This window comes from Amphibalanus amphitrite, unplaced genomic scaffold, assembly GCF_019059575.1.
Source record: "Amphibalanus amphitrite isolate SeventyFive unplaced genomic scaffold, NRLGWU_Aamphi_draft 002033F_arrow, whole genome shotgun sequence".
In the NCBI taxonomy this organism is placed as follows: Eukaryota; Metazoa; Arthropoda; class Thecostraca; order Balanomorpha; family Balanidae; genus Amphibalanus; species Amphibalanus amphitrite.
The window spans coordinates 30,054-41,100 of record NW_024883526.1 but is presented as its reverse complement, the minus strand read 5'-3'; the positions used below and the strand labels follow the sequence as shown (position 1 = coordinate 41,100).

General features: G+C 46.6%; 1 protein-coding gene across 1 annotated transcript in view; it reads left to right on the top strand.

The window, feature by feature from the left end:
- LOC122376152 (rabphilin-3A-like) overlaps nt 1-11,047 on the top strand; it is a 48,595-nt gene that overhangs the window by 25,831 nt on the left and 11,717 nt on the right. Inside the window, exons 7-11 of the mRNA XM_043355868.1 lie at nt 2,278-2,368; nt 3,078-3,247; nt 4,697-4,779; nt 5,498-5,569; nt 10,817-10,940. Coding sequence (XP_043211803.1) covers nt 2,278-2,368; nt 3,078-3,247; nt 4,697-4,779; nt 5,498-5,569; nt 10,817-10,940 — 540 coding nt within the window. The remainder of the gene's footprint in view (nt 1-2,277; nt 2,369-3,077; nt 3,248-4,696; nt 4,780-5,497; nt 5,570-10,816; nt 10,941-11,047) is intronic.

Below are 11,047 nucleotides of genomic sequence, written 5' to 3'. Positions count from 1 at the left end.
AGCTCGGAAGCTCGGAGATAGGTAAGTAAAGAAGACACGCAGTTTTCGAGCAAGCACATTACAAGCTCACACTTATGCCATGCCACTTTTTCTTTTGAAGACGTGCTGACAAAAACACGCACACCCTGTACAATTGAGTGTGACGAGTTCTGTCTGGCTAAAGGAGTATCTAAAACTGCAAATAATGCCAATAAAGTAAATGCATGTGAGGCTCCATGATTTATGTTTACCTTTATTACCAAGGCACTGACCTTTGGAAATGGGACTTCTGGCCGGCAACCCTTTGACGCTCTCGTTTCACCTCCTGGGAAGACCTATAGGTATAGAGTAGCAACGGTAACAGCAATCAAAGATCAGCTAGTTACATCCATATAGTCGGACCATTTCAGATTGACCGTGAGTGGGATGCGTCTTTCCGGCCAAAACATGCATTATGCATCTAAGGGGTTATCCTGCAGATGCTGTAAGCTGATTGAGACGCGCCGCGTTGAGTCTCTAAATATAACTGCATACGTTCCAGTTACCCCGACTGACGCATTATGCAACTGCTGAAAATTAGATGCAGCTGTTTTGAGAACATTAGCAATGTTCTGTAGCGTATTCAAACGAGATAAAAGCGAAAGTGTAATGCCAGCATTATTGCTATGTTTCATATTTGGTGAAGTAATAATTAAAAAGCACGGCGAATGGAATGGATACCCAAGCAAAGTGAAGAATAGAAGTGGCTTTAACATCAACATGTATGTATGTCTGTGATGCGTAAAATTATGAAACTTAAATCGGCCTAAAACAGACTTTGCAACAATCGAAAAAAGAAGTCGAATGCTTCTGTGGTTTCTGTTTTAGCGTCGGCCATTCATCTGTAACTCTGGTCCTAAAGGCCGTCAAACTTTGCAACATAGGCATCATTGTTACAACACCCGGCAATTTGGTCCCGGGGTCAGTCAATACAGTGTCCGACAGCCTTTTAGCAGCTGACATTTACGCAGGTAATGGATGCCTTTGAGGAGGCATAATTTTGTACAATATTTTGATTGGTATTTTATATACAATATTTGTATTCTGATACGGACTAAGTGACATCGTTATAAATAATAGGATCGAGCACTTCAATGTGCAAGTCAGGCTTTTCATAGATTTTCAGCATAAACGTTTCAAAGCTCGCTGCACTTTTTTGATATTACGCCTGAATTGAATAGGTGGGTAATTAGAGATTACGTAATGAGATACCTAATTACTAGGGCACGTAAGATTCTACTTTCGGATATCGCATCGTCTCATTTGCTGGCATATAAAGAATATGAGACATTTGTATTTCTTTGAAGGTCAACTGTCTCCAAGTGATTGTCCTGACAACGCAATCTGCATAATGGCAATTCTTGAATAATAAGGGAGCCATATCCAAAGAACGTAAGAGAGAGAGAGAGAGAGAGAGAGAGAGAGAGAGGGAGAGAGAGAGAGATAGAGAGAGAGAGAGAGAGAGAGAGAGAGAGAGAGAGAGAGAGAGAGAGAGAGAGAGAGAGAGAGAGAGAGAGACGAAGAAAGAAAGATCACTACATCCGTGTAATTACACAATGTTCTTGTTTGCCGTATGTGAGGAATAGGACGAATTTAACAAAAATGCATGCTGTGACTCAGTGCAACTCTGGCTTGTTGATAGGCGAATAAAATCATGCACATAAATATGATTACTTCAATTTTGTTGAAAATTCTTGCTTGCCAATGGCCTTTGTCGCCGAGGCGTTCTTAAACTGATACAATCGTAAGGCTCTCAATAATCTTCACCTTTTAAAGGAAGTATTGCAGCTCATGTGTATGATATACTACGGTTCGCGTTTTGCTGTTCAGTGCTCCTGTTGACTCTGCTGACACCACTACTGGTCTGTTCCACAGCTGACCGTACCGAGACGACAGTGAGGAGGAGCTGGTCCGGTCTGCTGACACCACTGCTGGTCTGTTCCACAGCTGACCGTACCGAGACGACTGTGAGGAGGAGCTGGTCCGGTCTGCCTCTGCTGACACCACTGCTGGTCTGTTCCACAGCCGACCGTACCGAGACGACTGTGAGGAGGAGCTGGTCCGGTCTGACTCTGCTGACACCACTGCTGGTCTGTTTAACAGCTGACCGTACCGAGACGACTGTGAGGAGGAGCTGGTCCGGTCTGACTCTGCTGACACCACTGCTGGTCTGTTCCACAGCTGACCGTACCGAGACGACTGTGAGGAGGAGCTGGTCCGGTCTGACTCTGCTGACACCACTGCTGGTCTGTTCCACAGCTGACCGTACCGAGACGACTGTGAGGAGGAGCTGGTCCGGTCTGCCGGCACCCCACCGGACCAAACGGGGATCACTGCCGGGCAGCGACGGGTGAGGGCCACCGACACACAAGTACTAATTACACAGCAGTGATACGACGCTTACATTCCAGCACGCACGTCACATGTATGCCATTGAATTGATCGGCTTCATTTAATTACATGTCGTATCTAGGTTTCTCAAAGGAGCATTTAATGCACGGGTTTCAGATCGAATAAGCCCAGCCCTAATAGCCGCGCTGAATCAATGTCTCGGGAATCAGATTGAAGCCTAGTTGGGCAATGTTTAACGTTCGTGTTCAGTTGGTTAGCCACCGATAACGAGACGGCCAGCGTCTGTAAATATCACAGTCGAACTCAGTTCCGAGGCGTCCGCTCAGCCGCGAAAAGCAGCGAGCCTCAGTGTGGAGGCAAACACCCAGCCGAGCGGAAAATTCGACCCACTTCGGAACTGCCGTTTGCACAATTGTAACGCCGTACTGACAACATAGAACTCTTGTAGCGTGATAGAGAGGCAATCCATTTTATGAAGAAACCCGCGAAGAACTGAACAAATGAACATCAAAGTGTAGCAAAAATGTTACTACCTGTATCTATCTCATATTTCATTGGGATACGACCTTATCCGTTTATAAATTCATGACCGATCGATTTCACTGGATTGAACCAAGTGGCACATGATTAGCGACGCGTGACACTTCTGTTGCACACTGGCGCTTCAGTGTGTCCTGATCCGACCCTACCTCTGCATCTCTCCCCAGGCCTACCGGCGACTGTTCGACGAGCCGGTCCTGCGTCGGTTCACCTCGGTCTACGGCCGCGCCGGGGGCGGGGGCGGGGGCGGGGGCGGGGGCGGCTGGTCGCAGGCGGGCCAGCATCAGTGGTGGGCGGAGTGGACTCTACTGCTCTCCCAGCCACAGTTCCAGACACGGTGAGAGGGGAGAATGAGAGAGAGAGGGAGGGACGGAGTGATGAAGGGAAAGAGAGATAGAGAGAGAGGGAGGAAGGAAGGAAAAAGGGAGGGAACAAGGAAGACGGAGAGGCAGAGAGGAAGAGGAAGAAAGGAGAAAGAGAGATGGAGAGAGAGAGAGAGTGAGTGAGTGAGTGAGTGAGTGAGTGACTGAGTGAGTGGGTGAGTGAGCGAGTGAGTGAGTGAGTGAGTGAGTGAGTGAATGAGTGAGTGAGTGAGTGAGTGAGTAAGACAGAGGGAGGGAGGAAGACGGTTCGGTCCGGCCGGGACGGGCTCACCGCCGCGCCGTCCAGACGTGCGGACCTTCTCGTTCTGGTCGTGATTTCCCAGGGCGCCTGCTTTATCCTGAGTAACGATTACAGTATACTTGTCCCCGTGGGTCTCTAATTAAACAAATGGCCGTGTGAGACGGTGCTCTAGCAAGTGCCGCGAATACTAGATCACGGAACTTTCGGCAGGCTACCATATTTTGGTCTGAATAATCTGCTTCCAGTCGGCACAGTACCAAATGTGGATTTCTGCTCCATTTAGCAAGTAGAACAATGTAATAGTGACAATAATGCATTGCGCAGCAATCTGCCACACTATTGGTATTTACCTACCGCATGTTATTACGGTAGTTGAGTAAATTGTGTCGGGTTCATTAGCCTGATGCAAGTATGTTCCCTGGAGACTGCTCGCGTGCCATAAGGGCGAGTGTATGCGAAAAAAGACAATACGATCTGCGCGCATCCGTGCTGCGACATCGCGTCCCGTCCCCTGTACTGCTCCCGGACGCAGGACGGCGTTTAATTAGCTCATCTGGGCTTTACGGCCATATGTGTGGAGTGATAGCGCGCTTCATCAGGCTTCTCTCTTTCCTCGCAGTTTTTAGCAGTCTTATCAGAGCTGACACGCCGAATGAGTTCCTATTTCTCCCGCTGATTCTGACGGGTCGGATGAGCCTCTATCTCTCCGGACGTCTCGTCGTATGTTTTTGTTGATGTTCCTGATGACATCAGCGGGAGCGCGCCGTGCTAAAGCTGATAACGGAGAGCTGTGCTGATGCCGAGCCTTATAACAGTGCTGAGGCTGAGCGCCATGCTGTGGCTGACCACACGGTGCGGAGCTGCAGGCTGGGGCTGGTCAAGACGACTGCAGTGTTTTGTCAGCCCACTAACCCCTCATCCGTCCCACTGTGTCGTCCCACCACCCACCGTCCCACTGTGTCGTCCTACCACCCACCGCCCGTCCGTCAGTCCCACTGTCGTCCCGGCATTCTCACCACCCAACGTCCGTCCCACTGTTAATTGATCACCAACTGTCAGCCCCACTGTCGATCCCATCACCCTCCGTACATCCATCCCACCGTGTAGTCCCACCGCTCACCCACTGCTGCCCCACCATCACCCACTGTCCCACTGTCGACAGGTGGGAGCGCCGGCACCGCCGAGTTCTCAGTCATGGTCGACCCGGCGGTGGAATCAATACACTGTTGCGTCCACAGAGTACGGGTAAGCTCCCTCGGCGTGACAGAGGCCAGGAGACAGTGCGGGTGTCTGTTGTGGCCGGGAGGTGGGTGGTGCTGGCGGTATGGTGCTGGGTGGTGCTGGCGGTATGGTGCTGGGTGGTGCTGGCGGTATGGTGCTAGATGGTGCTGACGGTGTGGTGCTGGGTGGTGTGTGTTGTTGAGTGGTGCTGGAAGGTGTGTAGCATTGAGTCATGGTGGGTTGTGTGTAGCAACGAGTAGTGGTGGGTTGTGTGGTGTGGTGTTTTGTGGTGATGGGTTATGCAGTGGTGTAGCATATGCTATCGTATGGTGCGTGGTTACGTCTGGTGCTGCAGTCGTTGTGTTCTGCTGCTTTGTGTAATGCTGAGTTACGGCGTCGTATGGTGGTGTACAAAAGTTGTTTTTGTAGGGGGCTGACCAAATGTGCTTGTGATGAGTCATTATACCTAATGATACTAAGCCAGACCGAGTTAACTGACTTGTCATTTCATCAGTTATCCCGTCTTCTAAGGAAACAGTTATCTTTTTGCAGTTGAGTGTTTCCTATGCATTACACTGTAATTCACCCATCAAGCATCCCATGTGAAGATTTCTGTTGAGACGTTTCTTTGTGGTCGCTGAACGGATTAGCAAAGTGACGTAATGCATTAGCTGACGGGTTAATTACTGACACTATATTAAATATGTTTCATTGTGTATTATCTCCCGGTCTCTTGTTACAGGGTTTGTGTCCGCTGGACGGAGAGATTGTAAACGCCTACGTAAAACTGCATCTGGTGCCTGGTTTGCATAAGGTAAGAAGGTGACGGCCTTCGTGCAACAACACGTATCCCAAAAATGCCTCCGTCATGTTGATAGGGGCATCCGGTTTATCCATGCAAAAACATTCAATGTATCGATGTAAGAACTCATCATTGAGAGCTTTTGGTCAAGGATTTTTCAAGGGGATAGACGTGTTTAAAGATGCTCCGCTATTTACCGTGTTTCATGCGGAAGGGATTCTAGTTTAGTGTTAAAATGTGTATGTAAATGTTGTTAATTTAACGTAGATTATTTATATTGTTTTGTTTTAGCACAAAAGTGAAAGCTGTGCCTGCTCTAACTCTTCAAAAATTGCATTTTTCTTACTTAAGAACATATTTTCGTATTTGTCGAGGTGGGCAGCTTGCTCTTGATTTTTAATCTGCACACTCGTGCACTCAGCAAGTCGAGGCACTTCTGCGCCTCTTGCTCTACTTTTTGAAATGGCAGCAAATGTCAAAACAGGTTGTGCTATAAGCACAATCAATCTATCTGACGACGACTCGGATGACTCCATTGGAGGATATGACATGGACAGTAAGCAATGGATCATTGCTAGAAAATCGAAGAAAAACAAGAAAAAGATCGTTGGATCCATACAGTCGCCTAGCAGCGAACCTGAGACAGTTGAATATGCTAATGGTGAAGAGATTAAAACGTGCAAAGGAGGATCTGATAAGCGTTGTGGGAAGCCGATAGAAGATGACAGTGGTGCGCTCTGTGTTACTTGCGGCTTTCTGTTCCATGCAGACTGTCAACAAATATGCGGGCCAGCTATGCAGGCACTACAAAAGTACAGTGTCCTATCCTTTGTCTGCAGCTTCTGTAAAACTGGCAAGATAACTCAGGACAAGATGAGGCAGAACTGCACCGCCATCGAAACCAAGATTGCAAACTTGGAGCAAGCTATTGAGAGCAACACGAAAGCTCTCAACAAATTATTATCAGCCCACGAGCATGAAGTCAAGCAGGCAGTCTCTGCAGAAGCGCCCACACTGCAAGCAAAAACGTATGCTGAAACAGTTCGAGGAACTTGTGACCAAGTTCTCAAGACAGTTACAGACAAGCTCAAAACCCTGACCAAGGAAGATCAGTGGAAGAGAGAAGAAAACATTATTTTGCACAACATTCCGGAAAGTAGGGCAGCTGACCCAGCGGCGAGACAGAGATACGACGAGGACAGCTTCGCAAACATAGTTCATGCTTTGCTAGGGGAATACCAAGATATCCAGACTGTCAATGATTTAGACTCGGCCGAAGGAATGACGCGGGTCAAGTTAGAAGAGATGGAACCCACACAGTCAACACGACAAAACCGAGACTACTTCTTGTAAAGCTGACAAGCAAAGACGACGTGGAGCGACTGATGAAATTGAGATACTTTCTCAAGAACTCAGGCTTCGCGAACATTTATATGAGTCGCGACCTCCCACCTGAGGAACGTGAAATTCAACGCAAATTAAGGGAAGAGCTGAACGTGAAAGGGAAGACCACCCACCGTATATTTCGGGGGCGTGTTGTCCCCAAAGACCAAAGAGGAGAGGAGCTCTTTGAAGAAAGACAAGGAAGACGTTAAAGGAAGACAAGAAAGGGTCTGTGACAGCTTAGATAAAGACCCTGATGGTTGCAAAAATGTTCAAAGCTCAAGATTATCTTTCAAACTCAAAGTTGCTTTCACAAATGCTGATGGGATTGGTAACAAGTTACCTGAATTACATCTGTACCTGGAATCCTTTAAGCCCGACATACTAGCAATTGTTGAGAGTAACTGCAATATTGACCTGCCAAACACACTGTTAAGGAAACATGGGTTTCAAATTCATCGCCAGGATAATTTGGAAGAAAGACGTGGTGGAATACTGGCGTTCGTAAAAGACGGGCTTGAAATGAAAACTTGTCACGAACTTGACGATTATGCAAGTCAATTCAAAGAATCTTGTTGGGTCTGGATAAAGGTGTCAAGAACCACCAGAATGCTTTTGGGTATTGTGTACAGAAAACCAAACAGCTGCCGAAGAAATGATGAAATCTTGATAGAATTGATTACCAAAGCCTCAACGTTAACAAACAACCCGTTAATATGTGGTGATTTCAACCTTCCTGAGATTTCGTGGAACGACTCGTCGTCTAAGAATAAAAACAATGAGGGTTTCAACACACCAGTTGAAGTGCTGAACGTATTGCAAACAAATGGACTACACCAGCACATCAGGCACTTTACCAGAGCAAGGGGATCAAATCAACCCAGTCTTTTGGACCTACTGATAACAAGTCGAGCAGATGACATTGAAGGCGCGGAGGTATTACCTCCCTTCGGCAAAAGCGATCACGGCGTCATACAAGCAGACCTACTTATTCCTGATGTCAGATGTTTGAAAAATAATCAGCCTCTAAAAACGGTGTGGAACTACATGAAGGGAGACTATGAAAAGGCAAGGAACATGGCTTCCCAAGTTAACTGGACTGCCATGCTGTCAAACAAAAGTAGCGATGAGCAGTATGATTTACTGGTTGAACACCTAATGCAAATCCGGAAAGAATGTGTTCCTGTGAAAACGATGTGTAGGGGCAGAGATAATAATAAAATGTGGTTTAACAATGAAGCAAAAAGGAAGATTGCAAAGAAACACCGTGCTTGGAATGCCTACATGAGGGCAGAGAGGTTAAAGCTACCAGAGTTGGAAAGGTATAGAAAGAAATACATCAAGGCAAGAAAAAAGGCTCATTATGGTCTACGTAACATCAAAACAAAGCACGAAGAAAAACTTTTTCATCAGATCAAAACTAATCCCAAGCTGTTTTATGCGTACTGTAACTCCAAAAACAAAGTTCGAGAGCCAGTAGGGCAAGTTACCAAGGCAGACGGAACCCCATCATCAACATACGAAGAAACTGCCGCTGCCCTCAACCAACACTTCAAGAATGTGTTCACGTTAGAAGATGACTCTGACTTGATTTACGCCAACGAATTCTTCTCCTCACTGTCAGACGAGCAAATGTGTCCTTTCACCCACTGTCGGCATCCAGATGTACCCGAATTACATTCAGTTGAAATGCCTCTTCAACATATCATCAAGCTACTGAAAGAGCTTAAGTCCTACAAGTCACCAGGGCCAGATGATCTTCACCCACGTCTCCTAGCTGAACTCGCAGAAAATGTAGCAGTACCTTTGAGGATCATATTCAAAAACTCGATGGACACTGGACATGTCCCTCGTCTATGGAAAATGGCATACGTCACAGCAGTCCATAAGAAGGGATCAAGAACTGAAGCCCAAAACTACCGCCCAATTAGTTTAACCTGCATATGCAGTAAAGTGATGGAAAGAATCGTCAATGAACAAATAATGAGTCATATTTTGCAGAACGACATTTTGAACCCACGCCAACACGGATTTGTTTCCGGAAGGTCGTGTTTAACAAACCTCCTCTCCACTTTGGAAGACTGCAGCCGCAGCCTTGATGAAAAGGTACCTACAGACATTGTCTATCTAGACTTTGCAAAAGCTTTTGACACCGTACCACATGCAAGACTTTGTCATAAATTATACCGATCAGGGATTGGCGGTCAGCTGCTTAACTGGCTTGAAGACTTCCTCTACGATAGGAAACAGAGAGTTGTAGTCAACGGAGCCCACTCAAGCTGGGCAAAGGTAGCAAGTGGCGTCCCACAGGGCTCAGTGATCGGTCCCACACTGTTCCTTCTGTTTATTAATGACATGCCGGATCAAATAGTTAGCCAGGTGCAAATTTTTGCTGATGATAGTAAAATCTACCGACACATCAAGTCACATGAAGATGTGGAGCGCTTACAAGGGGATCTCCAAGAGATTGAGCACTGGTCTCGTCAATGGAAACTATGCTGCAATGCTTCTAAGTGCCAGACCCTTCGAATCGGCACCAAACAAATGATGTCCGACAGACCAGTCTACATGCTCGGTGGTACTAAGCTGGAGAACACCAACGAACAAAGAGACCTGGGTGTTATTGTTGACTCCTCGCTCGAGTTCAACAAACATATCAACAAATGCACCCAACGAGCATATGCCAGTTGGGGCATGGTAAGGAGAACCTTTGAAAAGCTGAGGCCGGCAATGTTTAATCTCACATACAAAACATTTGTTCGCCCTCACATTGAATTCTGTCCCCAAGTGTGGTCTCCATATAAGAAATATAATATCAAGAAGATTGAAACAGTTCAAAGAGCAGCTACAAGAAGAGTTGTGGGACTGCAAGGGTTAAATTATCCAGAGCGGCTGAGACAGCTTAAGCTTACCACCCTAGAAGAGAGAAGAGAACGGGGAGACTTACTTGAGACCCACAAAATCCTCCATCAGCTCCACGAGTGTGACCTCACCCAATTATTTAACGTTAGAAACCGAACAGAGCGAGATTACCTCAAACTGTACAAGCCCCACCACCGGACGTTGAAGAGAGGAAGATTTTTCTCACAAAGAGTTATAAATAAATGGAATTTGTTAAGCTCTCACACCAAGATGGCAAAAACATCTAACCAATTTAAGTCAAGATACGACAAACATCGGGCAGACAGACAAGACTGACCGAAGAGAAATCAAACTGATATAGAAAAACGCGTGATTCAAAAAAGAAATGGGCTACAACATAGACCTCGACGTCTTCTTCCAGAGCCCAAACAACCTTGATTCTTGATTCTTGATTCTTTTCCGACTGCTCTTGCGTCCTCAAAACATGCTTTGTTTCTTTGTATACGATGATTTATCACATACCCGCAGGCTCAAGTCTTTCATGGAGACTCGTGCATCCTTGCGTTGTGTCGTGGATCCTTCTTATAACCCGCGACAGTAAATCAATATGGGCTCAGTATTCTGTGTATTCAGTATTCCCGGTATTCTGCCCCTCGCTTTGATGCCGCGCTACGGCAGAACTGGCTATCATTTATATTTGTTTGTTATAGTCTTTGTTGCTGAAAATGTTAAGTGCGGGTCATTTGAGTCATTTTATGCGGTGCCTTGTGGTCAATCATACGTCAAGTGCAAGCAGTAAATCGAATTACCTTTCTCTTTTTGCTGGGGAGCGAGGTACACATGTTTTTATTCGGCCCGCAATAATGACTAAAAACTTGTATGTTTTCGTATACATGGCCAAAACATCTAAAATCGCCGAATGCCGTATAATTGGATTTATAGTTAGAGACAGTGCGTGTTTTCAGAACATTGTTGCCGTAAAGCACGGCCCACTCTCACTGTTGATAATTTCAGACGAACAAGCTTCGGACGCGAACGGTGTCGGGCTCCTCAGACGCCGAGTTTAACGAAACTCTCACCTACTGCAACGTTCACTCAGATGTGGTGGCCAGCAGCACTCTGTGGGTGTCGGTACTCGGTGAGTTCCAGGGGCACTCTGTGGGTGTCGGTACTCGGTGAGTTCCAGGGGCACTCTGTGGGTGTCAGTTAGAGCACTTCATGGGCCGGATAAATCCGTTATCCACG